This window comes from Octopus bimaculoides, chromosome 30 (genome assembly GCF_046866305.1).
Source record: "Octopus bimaculoides isolate indiv1 chromosome 30, ASM4686630v1, whole genome shotgun sequence".
Lineage (NCBI taxonomy): Eukaryota > Metazoa > Mollusca > Cephalopoda > Octopoda > Octopodidae > Octopus > Octopus bimaculoides.
The window spans coordinates 1963937-1984191 of NC_142957.1; the positions used below are offsets into that span (position 1 = coordinate 1963937).

A 20255-nucleotide genomic window follows, 5' to 3' on the forward strand; every position below is an offset into this window, starting at 1 on the left:
CCGAGACATCCGACTCGGCAATGACACCCCGGTCTCGCGCCATTTCCGCTCTACCAGTCACTCTTTGCAACACCTGTCTGTGTTCGGATTGTCCTTACACAGGGGCCATCTGGACTCCTGTTTGCGCCGTGAAAAGGGATTAATCTTCTCTCTTCGCATCTTTGCACCCCATGGGCTCAACTCTCCCTCCTCTTCATCTAACCTCCTCCCCTCACCTCTCTCCCGCTCACACCTACTTCCTCCCACCCACTTCTCCTCTCTCGCTCCGATTCCTAGTTCTTTTCTTCACTCCTACTCTCCTTCTCTTTTCTCTTCACCACTACTCACATTCTCCTTCCCCTTTCATCGTCATCTCTCCCTCATAAACCCACACCACCCCTACACATTTCAACTCCACCTTTCCTATTCTTCCTAGCCCACCCACCCCATCCTTTACACCCATTTCCACATACCCCACCTCTACCGCCACCCTCAGCATAACCCACACCCCACCCTTGCTTTCCCTACCCTTGCCTCCCCAACTCCCAACTCCATCACACCACACCACTACACTATACACCATCATACCACACAACACATCACATCAATACACACCACCACACACACACCAGCACTGACCACTTCCCAGCCCCATATTTTCACACCTACACACACACACGCCCATGTCAAGATCGCCAGCACTCTTCCAAACGCACATACAAACTCTCGTATACATACGCACGCGCACCTTCGTTTTGGGCTCACCACTACTTTATTATCTCCCCTTCTTCCTAGCTCTCCTGTGTGACCCTTCTGTCCGGCATTCGCCATGATAGATCGCTAGCCACTACACATTCTTTGTTTTCTTTCCTTGTTTCTTTCTGTGTTCCTTTCTGTGATAGAGCGTAGGCTCGAAACGTTAAATACTTTTTCACTTCCCTAGCATTAAACTAATACATCTGTTTGTTGTCTACACCACCTGTCTTTGTCTTTTGTTTTTTTTTTGTGAATTCTCCCTATATATATATATATATATATATATATATATATATATATATATATATATATATATATATATATATATATATATATATGTATATATATATATAGGCTTATCTGCTTGCTTCCCAACAACATGGTTCCAGATTCAGTCGGACAGCGTGGCACCTCGCTCGGACAAGTGTCGTCTACTATATCCTCGGGCCCACCAAAGCCTTGTGAGTGTATTTAGTTGATCGAAACTGAAAGAAGCCCGTCGTACACACATACACCCCCACACACACACATCCACCCCCACCCCCACATACAAGCATATATGTTTGTCCGTCTGTGTTTGTCCACTACCATTGCTTTACGACCGATGTTGGTGTGTTTACGTCACTGTAACTTAGAGGCTCAGTAAAAGAAATTGATAGAATAAGTAGGAGCTTTACATAGAATAAATTCTGGAGTCAATTTGTTCGACTAAAGGCGGTGCTGCAGCATGACCGCAGTCAGATGACTGAAACAAGTAAAGAATATATATACATATATATATATATATATATATATATATATATATATATATATATATATATATATATATATGAATATCTACATACGTATATGTACATACTTACATGTATACGTATATATGTATATGCATATTATGCATATGTTGGTACAGGACGTCACAAAACGTAAACAACAAAAAATACGAAATACGAGTACATGTATATATGCATGTATATATATATATATATATATATATATATATATATATATATATATATATATATATATATATATATATATATATATATATTATTTATATTATTATATAATTGAACGGCACGCATCCTCTTCCAAGTAAGTTTTATCTTAATAATTCTGATGCGTACTCTATTCTATCCTTTTACTCTTTCGTTTTTCTCTCTCCCTTTCTCTTATTCTTTTACCTCCTCTTCTCGCACTATTCTATCCTATTACTCTTTCGTTTTTTTCTCTTTTCCTTTCTCTTATTCTTCTACCCCCCTTCTCCCCTCCTATTTTCCTCACTTATCCTATCTCCAAATCTTTTTCTCTCCCCTTCACAGTTCTCTGCCTGTCAGTCTCTCTCCTTCACTATTCCGCCTTTGCTCACGTGGTTCCCACGTGACCCTCGACCATCTTTCTTTCTTCTAATTTGTGTTTCTATCTTTCTCTCTGTTGTAGCTGGACCAAGAATACGTATTCTTGTCTGTCTCCTGTCCAAGTTTGATTACGCGTTCGCCACCACAACCTTGTTGAGGCTTAGCAGCCCTTCGTGTTTGTTTTTACTGTCGTGCAAAATCCCAAATTTTATTTAATTTGCTTTGCGGGAGCAATTGTTTTGTCGAAGGCGTATCTTGTTGTGAAATGCTCGAAATGCAGAAGTAGAAAAACAGTCAACAACTGATGAAGGGTCGTTTTTAATGTTGCTTGTCTAGTTTTCCATTTGTGTCTTTCGTTCGAAAAAATAGTTCATATTCTATGTACTCGTACTTCGTAATTTTTGTTGTTTACGATTTGTGACATCCTGTGCCCACATATGCATATATGTGTATATATATATATATATATATATATATATATATATATATATATATATATATATATATATATATATATATATATATATATATACGTATACATGTAAGTATGTACATATACGTATGTATGTATGCATATATCTATATATATCATATATATCATTATATGATTGAAAGCCAAGTAAGTTTTATCTATCTATCTCCCTCCCCCCTCTCTCTCTCTCTCTCCCTCTCTCTCTCTCTCTATATATATATATATATACACCCAGATATGCATCTATATATACATGTGGATGAAGGTATGTACATACATGTACATATATATGCATATACGAATATATTTTTTGTATTACACGATCGAACGCACGTGTTACCCTTTCATGTAAGTTTTGAACTTTATTTTTCTGACGCAACTCTCTCTATCTTTGTATCTATCTCTCCCTCTCATTCTTCCTTCTACTGTTCTTTGCCTCTCCTCTTCACTATTATACATATATCTCTCTCGGTCTCTCTTTGCTCACTTATATTCTACTTCCTCCCCTTTTTCTCCCTCTACCACTCTTTCTCCTTACCCCTTACTGGTTACATATGTCCAGTCACTCATTCTTTTCATATCTTAGTCTCCCCAAGCTCGCACGTACATTTTCGTCCTTCCAGTTCGTGCTTCACAGCGTTCCATATACACATACTTTTCCACGTCTGGCCGTATAGCCTTTCTTGTGTGTTTATTTCACTGTTTCGTTTTCCTGTCTTGTTTTCCGTCCGCCACTATCCTCCATGGAACAAATTTAATTTGTGTCCGTGGGAAGAGTCATTTTAACGATGCGTCCTGCCCTAACTCTTCGAAACGTCAGTGTTATAATGGTGGCAGCTGATGAAGGAAATGCTCTTATGTGGACTGTGTGTTTTCTGTACCCTGTTTATCATTTTGTCCATGTATTTTGCAACGTCATGTACCCAGATATGCATCTATATATACATGTGGATGAAGGTATGTACATACATGTACATATTTATGCATATACTCATATATTATTTATATATATATATAGGTAAATGTTCAAATTAGGTTGGTAGGGATATACAATCCTAGCGGGTACCGTATTCACTTTTACCGGTCAATAAAGCTGGCTAACCTCCGTGAGTGTAGAAAAACTTCAGTTAGTTTATTTTACTATCCTCAGTAGATCTTCACATCGGTAAATCAATATATCTTTATAGAGACTGCATATTGTCGGTAGAAAAGAAATAATAAATTGAGAATAAGGAGAATAAAGATTCATATATACAGTTTTACTCCGCAGTCAATCACGTATTTCCATTTCTGCACCTACATGTGGGTCTGTTGAAAATTTTAGGCACATTCCAAAGTTTTGTATCTTGCTGTGCATTTGGGAGTTATTTGCCGCTTCTTCAGGATGCTATTAATAGCGTTTCAGATTCCATCTGAACTAAAAACAAGTCCAACCAAAATATTTCATACACGTGGTGTTAGTATTTTAAGAATAGTCTAAATTCTGACGTTCTCAACACCGTAGCTGATTAAATATAAACTCCTAAGTAAGTAAACTGAATAATAAAATCAACGATATCCATACATTTTTAATTAAGTATAAAATTAGAAAATTAACTAATTGTGCAATAGCTCGTTATTAACCATAATAATAATAAGAAGAAAAGTTGTGGTCGTAAGAGTGATAGGGATCATAATTGTAGCAACAGCAATAACATCAACATACAGTAAGTAACCTGATACAGAATATACTACCATTCACCACATTTGCTGCCTAGTGACCCATTCTTGGACAGTTAGTCACTTGTTTTCCTAACCAGCAGAAACGATGTTAATAGCACCCTGAAGAAGCTGCCAGACGCATACCAAGATGCATGAGACTGCAGTGTGCACAGAATTGCAGCAGAAGGAAACATGGAGGTGCAGAAATGGAAAGGCGTGGTTGACTGCGGAACGAAACTGTATGTATGAATCTTTGTGGTCCTTATTATTGATACAAACGCACACACACACACACACACGCGCGCGCACACACACACGCACACACACACACACACATACACACATGTATGCATGCATGTATAAAGCGTAAAGAAATAAGAATTTGGAATCCGGGCAGGTAACCTATTGTCTATCTAACATAATCCAGATCTGGTTAACCACATCGAATGACATAGAACATACAGAAATGTTTCAAATAAACAGTTAAACGGCAAGTCCAGAGTTCGCTTCATTGGATTTCACACAGCATACAAAGTATATAATGAAGGCATCATAAAAAAAGAATGAAGAATTATACATCTTTTAAAGTATTCATTACTGTATTATTCTCCTCAATCAGAGAATTACTCTCGTTTAATGAGAGTAATAATGTAATAAATTTTGAAGGTGTATGATAGTCGATTCTTCTTTACGATATCTTGATGATATATGTATAAAGCATGTATGCTTATGCACGCACAGACACATACACAAACACATACATACACACGCATACACACATATACAGAGTGTCTCCAAAGGATGTATACACACATTGAATGATTGTGAAGTCAGTTCGTATAATACATTTCATTTTCAGACGGATTTTAGTTCTTTATGAACGCTTGTTTTGAAATTATGACCATTCTGGTTCAATTGCTGTTGTGGCTCAAACATCAAGGAGCCTCGTGGTTTCTATGACCAAAGCCTCGATCATCATCTACCGGCTTGGATTATCCATTATCACAGCAGTTAAAACAGTCAACTGGAAGTCACTACTTGTCCGCTGAAGCAAAATTGGAAATAGCGTATACCTACACACACGTTCATATGTACGTACTTTGAATTACAGGCACACAGATACATATATATATATATATAAACATAAAATATATATAATTCACTCACATACACACACATACATAGGCGCAGGCGTAGCTGTGTGGTAAGAAGTTTGGTTCCCTATCGTATGATCTCGGGTCCACTGCCACTGCTAGCATTTAGGACAAGTGCCTTTTACTATACCTCCAGGTATAGTAAAGTGAGTGGATTTGGTAGAGGGAACATGAAAGAAAGGAAAGGAAGCCGAGTGAGAAAAAAATATATCACTGCTCGGCAATGGGATGTGATTTGTTTCTCTTCTATGTTTGTTGAACATGTCGGTTGTGTGTGTGTATCTATCATTCCTAGCTCAAAAATGAACGTGACCACATCGCACAAAATAAATTTGAGATCAGGAAAATTATTTGTGGCATTAAATAATTTTCCTGTTTGAGTAAAGGAAATCGTACGATTTGTGTGAATTTTTCAATCCAGTAGAGCCTGGACATTCTACTTCTCTACAGAGTAAGTAGAAAACATTTTTGCCCTCGATGTAATTGGTATAATTAAAAAGAAAATGAGCAAAGACAAACAGCTCAGTAGGGACAAGGAGAAGGAAAGTGAACGAAGAAAAGTTGAAAATGAATTTTTGATTTATTGAAATTATCCACGATTCGAGAAAATGTAAATAAATAGATACGTGCGATTGTGTGTGTGTATGTATCCTGTGGTATCATCTACTCATGATGACGATGACGACAACGGCGAAGATGATGGTAATGGTGATGATAAAGCTAATTATGACGGTAGTGGTGATAAACATAAGAGACACAATACTTACTTTCATCAAATAATTTCATGTGACTTCGCTGAACTCCGAAGTTACGCAAAGTGTGGGATTTTTTTAAAACTTGGGAGATATTGCACCACAGTTGTTTATTAGTTATCTTGCTATATAGTTTGGAGTAAATAGCAAATATCGTTTGGTTTCTGTCTGAACTGAAATAAAAATAAATATACGTACATAGATAGATAAACAAATAGATAGATAGATAGATAGATAGATAGACAGATAGATAAATAGATAGATAGATAGATAGATATATAGATAGACAGAATAAATAAATAAATATAATTAGTTTAATTATATATAGGACGTGTGAGGATTTTAATATGAATCTATACTTGCAAACGTTTGTGTATAGACGTGCAAACTCGCTTTGTCATAGGTATGTATTAACACTCGTTCGTGTATTTATTTGCATATACTGCGCTGAAGAGAGAAGAAACTCTTGAAATTACCTAATTCGCAATTAATGTGGAGTCTTTTTAAATATCTTCTCACTAGTTCGCTTTTAATCGCATGTATTTGTGGAGTTTTTTTCGGTAGCTTCGTAATGTTTGGACATTAATTCAGTATGGAGGAGATAAGTCTTGGTTTGACTTTCTCCCTTAAAATAATTATATATATATAATTATTAATTTAATATAATCCTTTATTAAATACTTTTATTAGAATTTTAAAAGTTGTGCTTTTCTTTTATTCAAGCTATGTATTAAAATTAATATTTTGTATAAATTTCTGATAATGTTATAAAACAAATTGTTTGTTAATCAATTTTCCTGGTGTTGAGTTGTCCTGGTATTGAGTCGGCGGAGTTGAGTTGGCGGTGGTGAGTTGTTCCTATTAATATATATATATAAATATATATATCTTAGTCGAGTCAGTCTATTGCTGATATGAGTTTCCTTTTTGAGTGTACAGAAGGTTCAGGCGAGGTATGGTTGGAAAAAATCTAATGGCCTTTGCTCAATTATTTATTGTTTTCTAGTCTTAGATTGTGGCGATGGGGGATAAAGAATGATAAAGGCGAGAAAGAAGCAAATAAAAAAAAACAAAGAAAAAAGAAGAAAAACAACGAGTGGGTGAAGGATGAGAATAATGGAACTAAAGTGAAAAGAAAAGAATTAGTAAAGAGAAGAAAAGAGGAAATGAAGAGAAAATGGGTGAAAAGAGGAAACGAATGGAGTGAAAGTTGAGCAAGAAGAAAATAGTCGATGAACATTTAGAAGCAATGAATGAATAAGTAGATCACTTTGCCTAAATCCTCACATTCACTCTTCTCTTCGCTCACCTGTAGTCTTTTAATTTTCAAGAGGACTTGTGAAGAGAGGGCACTGTGTACTTCTCCAACTTGGATTTTCTCAATCCATCCAACGCAAGATGGAAAACGGAAGTCAAATGATAATGATGATGATATCGATAATGACGATGATGCAGTATAAATGAATATACATATATTAGTTGTTAGCGACAGAAGACATATTACTACTGTATAAGCAATCTTTATAACCTGCTTAAGTTGGCTATACTTCAAGAAGGCCATAAAACTGGAATATTCTGTCTGAGAAAGCGTCTCGTATAAACGTCTGGTGCTACAGAATATGAGCAGTGGACGAAATATGTGCAGTGTACATGATACTTTCTCAGAGCGACTACTGCGGTTTTATAATATTCACACAGACAGTCAGGCAGACAGGCAGATAGACAGACACGTAGACCGTTAAATTTTATCTGCAGATAGAATTTTGAGGCGCAATGGCAGTTATGACGTTCCGTATATGAATACATGTAAATAATGCGATTGAAGATAGAGAAATAGGGAATGGGTGTAGATGCATATTTCAGGAGTTATTGATCCCCCTTCAACACTTCATCCATTCACTTGAGGGTTATAAGTCAATACTGTGTTCTATTTTTCGTGTAAGCAGCGCGATTCAACAACTTTATGCCTGCAACCATACATACACACATAAATACATACATACATACATACATACATACATACATATAGATGTAAATCATGAAAAATGCGGGTGCAGAATGCTAGAATACTTTTAAGTATTGACCCAGGAAAGTAAAGGACAAGAAGGTTAATAACTTTAGCTATTACTGCTGAAGTTAAAATTTGCAAAATAAATTTCTGAAATTGTTCACCAAATAGTCTATGCACTTTTTTGTCATTTTTTAATGTTTTTTGCTTTTTATTGCATTTTTTAAAATTTAGTGTAATACGTTTTGATTTAAATATTTCTTTGTATTAAGGTAAAACCTTTTAACTGATTTTTATTACTGTATTATTTTTTAATTTTATTTTTTAATTTTATTTTTTAACAAAACTCATAATCTAAACATTTTAAATCACAAATAAAGTGTTAAAATTTATCTCATGTAGAATATATGTAATTCATAAATAAGAGTAAAAATAGTAAAAAACCTTTTTTTAAGAAACGAAGGAATTCAGTTGCTTGAAGTTTGCTTAAATCAGATTAAAAAGTATTTTCAATTTACAGTCAGAATAATGTTTTCAAAAATTAAAGCTAATGAACAAATTGAGTGCAAAATGTAGAAATGACACTCAAGTGTTTAAAAAAGAAACTTCGAGTTAATAATACATTTTAGATTTTGCTTAAATTGCCATTACTTCATTTTTTTTTTAATATACAAATCATTAAATCTGTGATATTAAATTTTTAATGCGTAAACTTGTAGATAATTAGTGTTTTCACTGAAACTGAAAACGAATAACTTCTTGAGTTTTTAAATTTAAACTTTTAAATAAAAATACAAAACGTAATGGGGCATTTATCATTACTTTTGTTTTTAAATTTTAACTTCAGCAGCTATATTTTACGTTTTTTTTCTTGTTGCTGTCCTGTACTCTTCCAGGTTCAATACTTAAGAATATTTTAACACTCTGCACCTACATTTTGTTTCTAGTCCACATTTTCCCGAGGTAACGCTTCTCTTAAAATTAATTATATTTATTCATATATTTTTCATTTTAGTAATACTAAAAATAAAACAGAAATGTTTTTGCTTAATACAAAGAAATTTTTAGATAAAAAACGTTAACTTGAATTAAAAGAAACGAAATTAGTGATGAAGCCTAGAAATACTCACGGATGACTCAAAGTTGACTGCCGTGGGTGAATGTTATACTTTTATAAGAAAACTTTGAAGCGCCGTGTGAGTTGGTATTTTACAGAAAATAAAGAAAACCTCGAACGCTGTGAATTTACTTTAAGAAAACGAAGGTGGGAGGATGTGGCCAGCAAGCTGCTACAAAGAATCGAACACTTTATCTCTCTAATTTTGGATAGCAGCGCTATAAAGTTAAGCTAAGCAAGTCCTGATTGGAAAATACCATCTTTCATAACGTTAAATATCTTAAAATGACAAAAAATATTTTGATTTGTTAAAATTATCACTATTTTGTTCGTCACTGAAAACTACACTACTGTTTTTATAGTGAGTATTTTTTGACGAAACTTTCACCTTAAATTCGTCTCATACAATTAGCTGAGATATTTTGACGCTAACTCAATTTTGGAGTCACGTAAAGCCACACAACTTTTTTCGTAGCCAATATTTTTTAACGAAGTTGCCTCCAAAAGATTCTCAATGAGCCCGCCAATTCTTAAAAATCTATTTAATTTATACTTTTCTTTTAAAATAACTGAGTAAATTCTTTTCTCATTCTCTCATTATTGACCTCACATTTTTTTGATGAACTAAATTTGAATTATTTTATATCCAAATGTAGCTTCGGACAAGATCATCAATGCTAAAATACTAAAAGAATCGCATTCAATACGGTTGAGAACTGCTTGCGAGTGACTAAAAGTTATTTTATAAATTATTACATAAATTACAAAAGTTATTACCTATATGATAGGATTTAGCTTTACAAACTATCTCCCATTTTAAAATATATTTAATATTTTTAGCTTTAAGTTCCCAAATATATTTACTGAGGCCAGTAGAATTAATTAAATTTCTATTCTTAAATGAGTGCATATGTTGAGCTACTCTTAATTTAATTTTATTAGAAGTCGAACCTATATAAATCTTATTTAAATTATAACCATTATGTTTATTTTCATTCAATAATTTCACTATACATTTATACACTACATCTTTCAAATTACATTTATTATTAAAATTACATTTAGTTTTATCTAAACATGTACAATTAATTATATTCTGGTCATCATTATTACTATTAAAATTAATATTAGAATAATTATTAAATTTAAATTTGTAGTAATTATTTAACTTAAATTTATTAAAAGAAGAGATAATATTAGCAACATTATTAGTAGTGGAATAACCTACACCAAAATTATTTTTAGAAAAAATATAATGATATTTTTTATTATCTCTAAGGAATAAATCAATAACTTTAAAAACTTCATTAATAATGTTAGTTTTAACTTGAACACCGTATGGAATAATTAACCAGAGTTTGTTCTATTATAGATATTATTGAATTTATTATTAGTATTATTAAATTTATTATTATCATTAAAAAAATTAAAATCATATTTAAAATTGTTTCCATTAAAATTAAGTTTATCTTTAGGTAATTTATTATAATACCAATTATTCTTATTATTCTTATTATTACCTAAGAAGACATTATCATGAGTATAAAAGTTATGTTTATTAAAAAGGTCATTATTATTATAATTATTATTACTACTATTATAAAAATAATTCGGATTATTAAAAAAATTTATATTATTAGTATATCCCGCTTCTTGCAGGGCTTTATTATAATAAGGTGCATGTTTTTCAAAAATCTCTATATTAGAAGATAGTAAAGATATTCTCTTACCTATAGTAAATGTTAAGGATTTTTTAACTGAGGGTGGGTGATTGCTTTTAGCATGAATGTATTTAATATTTTCATTAATCTTATGGTAAGGTTGGGTATTACCAGTAGATAAATTAAAATTAGCATCTAAATAATTAACGTTATAATATTCATTATAAATAGTAATCTTTAAACCATTTCTTTTAAAAAAACTATATATTCTCTTCTTATATAATTCTAGTTGTCTATTAGTGCAATTTTTAGTAAGTAATAAAAGGTCATCCCTATATAAACCACCCTCCAATTTTAAGTTTTCAAGTTCAAGTTCAGATAATAAATATATACCTACTAAATCAGTTACCTGTGCTGAATCAGGCGCCCCCATTGGTATATCAAAATAATCTCTGGTATCTTTTCTAGCCCACAATTTATTATCATATTTAATCAATGATTTTCTAGCCATTTTAACTACTTTTACTTCATCGTTAGTCATACCTACTTTCTTCATAGCAAAAATTAGGGCCTTATTTAGTACAATTTCATTTATAGAAGAATAATAATTGTCAATATCAATTTGAATAAATTTATACCTATATTTATCATTAATACTATTAAACCAATTTAAAGTATCTACTGTGGAATTCCATAATTTAAGATAATTAATTCCATTTAATTTGTTAATATATTTATCTAAAATTATTTTACTTAATTTACCTAGATCTGACTTACAAGGACAAATAAGCCTAACTTTAGGGTCAGAATAAAAATTATCTTTATGGTCTTTTAAAGTAATTCTAGGGTGCATCGGTACATAAGGTTCTGTCTTACTATCAAGTTCGTATTTAAACATTATTAATTTAGAGGCCTTATTAATCAAATTTAAAGTATTTTCTGGAACTATCTTATATATTTTATTAATTTCTTTCTCTAATAAATAATCATATAGTTTTACATCTAGTTTATATAAGTTCCTAGTTTTATCAGATTGTACAATAATACCATCCATATTTCTAAATTGTTTAATTTTAATGGCTAAATTTCTTAAATAATCATTATGTCTATTTGGATATTTATGAAATTTAATATTTTCCACTACTTTCCAAATACTATCCTCTAAAATTTGTAAATCCCTATTATACGGTGGTTCTTTTCTGGATTTAAATTTAGAATTAATGTAATTTAAATTATCTACATCATGAACATTAGTAATATTATGAATATTATTAAAATAAGCTTTCCATTTCATTCTAGTAATAAATTCTTTAATATTATTAATAAGTTTCAAAATATATTCCTTTCTAGATGGTATGGGGATATCCTTCAAAGATGAATTCCAAAACAGTGGCTCAATCCTACCTGTAAATTCCATAATCAACGAAAAATTGAAAGTTAAATACAAACAACAAACGTTAATTATAAATTAGAAAATATTAATAATATTATTAGGGACAAAATCCAAAATTACAGGTAAAAAACTCAATTAAAATCAATTTATAAAAATTAAAATTAAATTGAGCCTTATAGATAAAGTATATATAAAATATATAGTTTTAGGGAAAATAACCAATTTTCAAGAACTCATCGATGAAAATCCACTATCACATATAGAAAAATTAATAATTAAAAGCACAATAAATGAGTATAATATAAAGTAATGTAAATATCATAAGATAAATATAATAAAAAGATTACACGTGTTTCATAACCAATTTTCAAATAGAAAAGAAATTTAAATCGATTAAAATCAATTAAAATCAATTTAAATTATCGAAAATAAGTTCTATTCAAAAATATAGCTACTCGTCAGATCGTAAGTAGAACAATAATTAGATATATATCTCAACCAACAATAAGTACCAAATGAATTAATATGAAATACTTATTATATAAAGATAGAAAAATTATTTTAAAAATATCATAATATCAAAATAATAACCATTCAATAATCATCCCTTCATCCATTATAATAACATGTATATTATATACAAAAAACATCTTTCATAAATTATCTAAAATTATTTTACTTAATTTACCTAGATTATTGTAGTTTTGTTTTAGAATATTCCTTATTTATATATTTATTTATTTTAGTGAATTTTTATTTGTGTGTATATTTTGTATATTTTTTTATATATATAGTTATGAGTATCTTTGTGTATATGTTTATGTATATTTATGTATGTACTTATGTAAATGTGTATATATATGTATATATATGGGTATAGGTATATATGTGAGTGTGTGTAATTTGTCTATATAAATTAGTAGGTATATATGTATAGGTGTATATATATATATATTTAGGTATGTGTGTATATATATGTATATATATGTATATATGTATATGTATATATGTATATGTATATGCATGTTTTTCTGTATATATATGTGTATTTTATGTGTATGTATATATGTCTGTATATGTGTATCTATATAATATGTATATTTGAGAGCATGGGAGGATGAGTGTGTATTTATGTATATTATTCTTTATTTTTATATGTGTGTATGAGTGTATTTGTTTTTTTATATGTATATTTTGGTAGGTACATGTGTGTATGTGTAGATATATATTTATGTATATATATATATTTATGGTAGTGTGTATGTTTTGGTCTATATGTGTTATATGTATTTATATATAGGTGTGTATTTATGTATATATGTGTATGTATGTTTTTATTTATTTATATGCTTTTATTAGTATTTATGTGTATATATGTGTGTATGTTGTGTGTATATACGTATATTATTTTGTATATTCGTATGTATATATGTTTATATGTTTTTTATATATAAGTATGTATATTTGTATATGCATGTAAGTGTATATATATATATGTGTGTATGTATGTATATGTGTGTGTATGTATGTATGTATATATATATATATATATGTATATATATGTATATATATATATATATATATATATGTGTGTGTGTGTGTATATGTGTATGTATGTATGTATATATGTATGTATGTATTAGGGTGTGTGTTGGGGTATCTATTTAATTATTCTAGTAGCTATATTTTGTTTTTATTGGTAGGTTAATATTTTAGTAAGTTTAAGGTTTTATATTACAACGACACTACGATTTTGATAAGACTAAATCAATAGTAGTATTTTAGTTTATTTCATAATATTATTTAATTTACGACTATTAATATTTTTATTTATTTATTTTATATTAGAATTTAATATTTATTAATATGTTTTATAAGATAACTATAGTTTTTTGTTCTTTTTATGTTGTTAGTTATATAAATTTTAAATTTTTCATTCATTTATTTAAGTATTATTATTTCATTCATGCTTTCGTATTCTATTCTCTATTTTAACGTTCTTTTTTAACGTAGTATTTTCGCGCGAACTCTTGCTTAAAACGCTATAGCTATTAGATAACGTCTTAGTTTTCAGTTTGAATTACGGAAAAATTCGGATAAGTACTGTTTTCACTTTGCTAAAGATTTTCTACTATTTGAAAATAATATGTATTCATGTTTTTATACTATTCATTTGGTTCTTTATAGATTATTTTAATAGATAACTTATTTAACACTAAATTATTTAGAAGTTATAGTTTCATTTCAACATAATATTAGAACTTCGATTGGAATAGTGTTGATGTATTTTCGATTGTTTTTGATTAATATTATTTGATTAATTATTAATCTTTATAGTTTATAATATCGTTAAAGTTTTTTTTTAAAAATCAAAACTTTGTATATATATATAAAGTTTAACCTTTTATTCTTAATAATTTTTTCTTTCCTAATTTTTTCATTCATAATTTTTTCCATTCATAATTTTTTCATTCATATTTTTTATTATTACGTTTGTAGAAATAAATAATCTTGTATTTTTCTATTATTCAATTGATCTTTAATTATAATTAAATAAACGTCTTTAGCTTTAAATAGTATAGCTTTAACTATTACACCGGTTAAATATGTACTAATTTTATCTTCATTATTATTTTAAACTTAAACTTCGTTCAACTTGTATTTAAAACAATGATAATTTAAAACAATGATAATTTATGTAAGATGTTTTTGTATATAATATACATGTTATTATAATGGATTAAGGGATGATTATTGAATGATTATTATTTTGATATTATGATATTTTTAAAATAATTTTTCTATCTTTATATAATAAGTATTTCATATTAATTCATTTGGTACTTATTGTTGTTTGAGATATATATCTAATCATTGTTCTACTTACGATCTGACGAGTAGCTATATTTTTGAATAGAACTTATTTTCGATAATTAAAATTGATTTTAATTGATTTTAATCGATTTAAATTTCTTTTCTATTTGAAAATTGGTTATGAAACACGTGTAATCTTTTTATTATATTTATCTTATGATATTTACTTTACTTTATATTATACTCATTTATTGTGCTTTTAATTATTAATTTTTCTATATGTGATAGTGGATTTTCATCGATGAGTTCTTGAAAATTGGTTATTTTCCCTAAAACTATATATATTATATATATATATATATATATATATATATATATATATATATATATATATATATATATATATATATATATATATATATATATATATACAGTTTTTAAGATATTTAACGTTAAGAAAGATGAAAGATGGTGTTTTGCAATGCAGGACTTGCTTAGCTTAATGTTATAATGTTATACCATTGCTATATATTCAGTTCTTTCTATATTTTTATACTGATAAAACACTTAAACATTTCATTGAAAGTTTGAATTTGTATATTGTGTGTCACAAGTACAACATTCTTTATTATTGTGATATTTAATACATACGATAAAAACAGGACTGGAATGTTTGGAACAAAAATAAACAAAATTTGAATAAAAGTGATAAAGGATTTTGCTTACCCACAATATTCAATTGTGAATGTTCCCGTCAAGGTTAATAACTCATGTTCCACCTGCAAAAGTCGTATATATATATATATATATATATTTGAAAAGATTTGTAAAAGTACCACACGAGTAAGTAGACATTGAAGATGAATAAAAATGAAAATGACACTAGTTAAAAGAAATTTTGGGGTGTTTTAATTGATTTACATGTTTCGTTTTTTTTTTGAAAAACCTTATCAAAAATGAATATAAAATATGTGAGAAGAGAAAAGGGCTATTAATAAAATAAAATTGAAATTAAAATTAAGAATGACATTCATAGTTTACTGTTATTTCATGCATGCGCACGTGGTCCTTTCATTGAGTTCTGAAAACATGGTAATTCCAACTTGTGTTAGTAGATTACTACTATCTGTTTTAGTAAATGAAATAGTGGTCAAGAATTCTAGGAGTGGTTGTAGCTGTCGAATAACTAGCAGCAGTCATGATAATAACAATAGTAGTAGTAGTGGGAGTCGTCGTGGTGAAGTTGTTCCCCCTTTGGTTTTATTAGAAATCGGGTTCTTCGATCCCCTTTGTTTATTTCTTATGAATAACTTGCAAATCTACGTATAAAAATATTAAAATATATATGAAAGTCTCAGTGTTGCTAGCTTAGAGAATTTAGACTTGGTCGGTATTTTCTTATAAAAGATATTTCTTTGCTAATGCGTTCATTTTGGCTAGCATTGTCTTTGAATTTGTATAGAGGAAACGTTGTGAATTTGGGAAATTTGTTGTAAGCACATTCATCGATGTGCTGGCTGAGAAGTATTTTCCTGTTTTCTGGGATCCTAATTTGGGATTTGTGTAGCGCCATCCTCTGACGTAGGCTGTTTTTAGTGTGTCCAATATATTCTCGTTTGCATCCAGAGCATGTAATTAGGTAGATCAAGTTCTCCGATGCACATGTAAAATTAGTTTTTATTGTGAAATTATGGCCTTATTCTAATCGATGTTCTGATCCTTCTATTACGTTGACACAAATCCCACAGTTGGGTCTCCCGCATTTTTTTACTGTAGGTTTAGTGGTTATTGTTGAGTGTAATTTGGCCTGGGTTAAAATCGTTTTCATTGATTTTGGTTGCTTCTTACTTTTGATAATTGTATGTGTTTTGAGGATTTGGTTCATTTTTGGGTCTTTCTTGAGTAGAGCTGTGCTGTGGAGTATGTTGTTGAAGGCCTCATTGTTGCGTGGGTTGTGTGTGGAGATGTAAGGCAGGGTTTTTAATTTTTCTTCCTTCTTGGGTCTTGGTTGTCTAAGTTCTTGTGTATTTAATTTAAGTACTCTTTGGATCGTATTTTCGGTGGATTTTCAAGTTATTCATAAGAAATAAACAAAGGGGATCGAAGAACCCGATTTCTATTAAAACCATAGGAGGAACAACTTCACCACGACTACTACTACTACTACTACTACTACTACTACTGCTGCTGCTGCTGCTGCTGCTGCTACTACTACTATTGTTATTATCATGACAGCTACTAGTTATTCGACAGCTACAACCACTCCTAGAATTCTTGACCACTATTTCATTTACTAAAACAGATAGTAGTAATCTACTAACACAAGTTGGAATTACCATGTTTTCAGAACTCAATGAAAGGACCACGTGCGCATGCGAGAAATAACAGTAAACTATGAATGTCATTCTTAATTTTAATTTCAATTTTATTTTATTAACAGCCCTTTTCTCTTCTCACATATTTTATATTCATTTTTGATAAGGTTTTTCAAAAAAACCGAAACATGTAAATCAATTAAAACACCTAAAAAATCTTTTAAACAAGTGGCATTTTCATTTTGTATTCATCTTCAATATATACATACATATATATATATATATATATATATATATATATATATATATATATATATATATATATATATATATATATATATATATATATATATATATATATAAGCTTGAGGAGGGTATTGGATTTGACCAAACCCAGGAGAATACAGGTAATACCGAGTAAGTGCTGTATACCGATTAGTTTGCGCCAATCGTTGTATGAACAGGATTGGGGATTATAAGTCGTGTATTAGCGTGTGTGTATATGTAAATATATAAAAACAAAAGGATAAAGAAAGCAAAGGTAAGGTTGAAGAATTTTATGGATAGAGTCTTACAGCTGTTTCTGGGAAGATCCAGTACTTCCCTTCATCGGAGACAGAAAAAATAAAGTAATCTATTATTATATCCATAGGCGGATATTTTTAGTATGAAGTGGTAAAGAGTGTGATGTGCTGAAAAAAGAGAGCACAGTACTTGAAGTGTAGTTTCATTCCAGTGGTAAATATCCGTGTAGAAATTCGTGCAAATTAGTCCCTGTGTGAATAATCCGGAAATTTATGTTGGAACGAGAGTTGATATAGCTTAGGTAGCAGAGGTATATATATTCCATCTTGACTTGGACATCCTTCAAGTAAACAAGCAAAAATTTATTGCAAGATGGAATATATATACCTCTGCTACCTAAGCTATATCAACTCTCGTTCCAAAATAAATTTCCGGATTATTCACACAAGGATTAATTTGCACGAATTTCTACACGGATATTTACCACTGGAATGAAACTACACTTCAAGTACTGTGCTCTCTTTTTTCAGCACATCACACTCTTTACCACTTCATACTAAAAATATCCGCCTATGGATATAATAATAGATTACTTTATTTTTTATGTCTCCGATGAAGGGAAGTACTGGATCTTCCCAGAAACAGCTGTAAGACTCTATCCATAAAATTCTTCAACCTTACCTTTGCTCTCTTTATCTTTTTGTTTTTATATATTTACATATATATATATATATATATATATATGTATGTATGTATATATACTTACAAATACAAATAAATACATATATGTATATATATATATATATATATATATATATATATATATATATATATATATATATATATATATATACATATATATATATATATACATGTGTGTGTATGTGTGTGTGTGTGTATATGTCTGTAAACACAAAGTCAGTCAATAATAGACTGGGGTTTTATTTACTGTCAGTCAGAATCGGATATCATATAAGGGAATATAAAAATGATGTATTCCAGTATATGAACTTTGACTAAAGATAAGATGGGGGATAGAATATTCTTTTTATTGACCAGCACAAATATCTCATTCAGTGAGATTAAAAGTTTCACCTATTACTAAATAGAGTTGATTGTCTGAATTTCATGAAACCCAAATACAATTTATTCTTATTCTCTTACTACGGTCTACTGCATGTTCATGTTTCAGTATATTTACATGTCGTTATAAAAGTCCGTATATACTTACATACATACACATTATGAACATATCAATTATATTAGATAGCCTATGTTCAGTTTCTACTAACCTAGGTTTGATGCGGAGACCGTGAATTTGAGTTTGGTTTGATGAGCCTACTCTGCCAAACTGGTTCAACCTGGCTTGGCAGAGGGGTACAATTTTTTATACTCTTACCGAGGAGTAGTGAAAGTGATTAAGTCAACACACACGTGCACACACACCCATTACTTATTTTATTGACCCCGAAAGGACGAAAGGCAGTGTCAGCCTCGGTGAAATTTGAACTCAAAACGTAAAGACGTACGAAATACCGCTAAACATTTTGCCCGGCGTGTCAACAGTTCTAGCTCACCGCAGAATACATAGTGAGTCAAATAATAAATACAAACGCACATAAACTATTATTTTTATACACACACACACACATACACACACACACACACACACACACACACACACACACACACACACACACACACACACACACACACACACACACACACACACACACACACACACATATATATAAAATTGAGAATGTATGTATGTGTGTGTCTGTGTGTCTGTGTGAATCCCTAAAACTCCAGAACTACACAACCAATTTCATTCAAATTTTACACATGCCTTACTTAGGATCCCGGTTGTATTTTAGTCAAAAACAATTTTAACTTTTTGCATACTTCCAGCCCACAGCAACATCATATCTCCTCCACTATTTAAGTATTACGTGTCAAAAGTCAAACAAAAACACTCATGTCATTCTAACCGGAATCTCAAAAACATTGTTATTATTAAATTTATGCATTTCTCATCAATTTGGAGATGTTTGCTATCGAGTTGCAGATTTTTAACAATGCATTTGGTGATTATTTGCTTTATTTCCCCGTCAAAATTTACAACTTAGGATAAAAGAATAAAATTATTATTTCATTCTAAAATTGATGAACTTTGTTTTTAGTGATGACTTGAAATGGTAAATATTTTTTCTAACTGTATTTGCTTGAAAAAACATACTTTTCTTTATATTA

General features: G+C 30.0%; 1 protein-coding gene across 8 annotated transcripts in view; it reads right to left on the bottom strand.

Moving 5' to 3' along the window:
* Positions 1-20255, bottom strand: part of LOC106882816 (adhesion G protein-coupled receptor G6) — a 157641-nt gene that overhangs the window by 46151 nt on the left and 91235 nt on the right. For all 8 annotated transcript variants that reach the window (XM_089346140.1, XM_089346139.1, XM_089346141.1 and 5 more), the window contains 2 exons: positions 15889-15941; positions 6185-6342 (listed from right to left, as the gene is read on the bottom strand). In XM_089346140.1, the coding sequence (XP_089202266.1) occupies positions 6185-6342; positions 15889-15941 (211 nt within the window). The remainder of the gene's footprint in view (positions 1-6184; positions 6343-15888; positions 15942-20255) is intronic.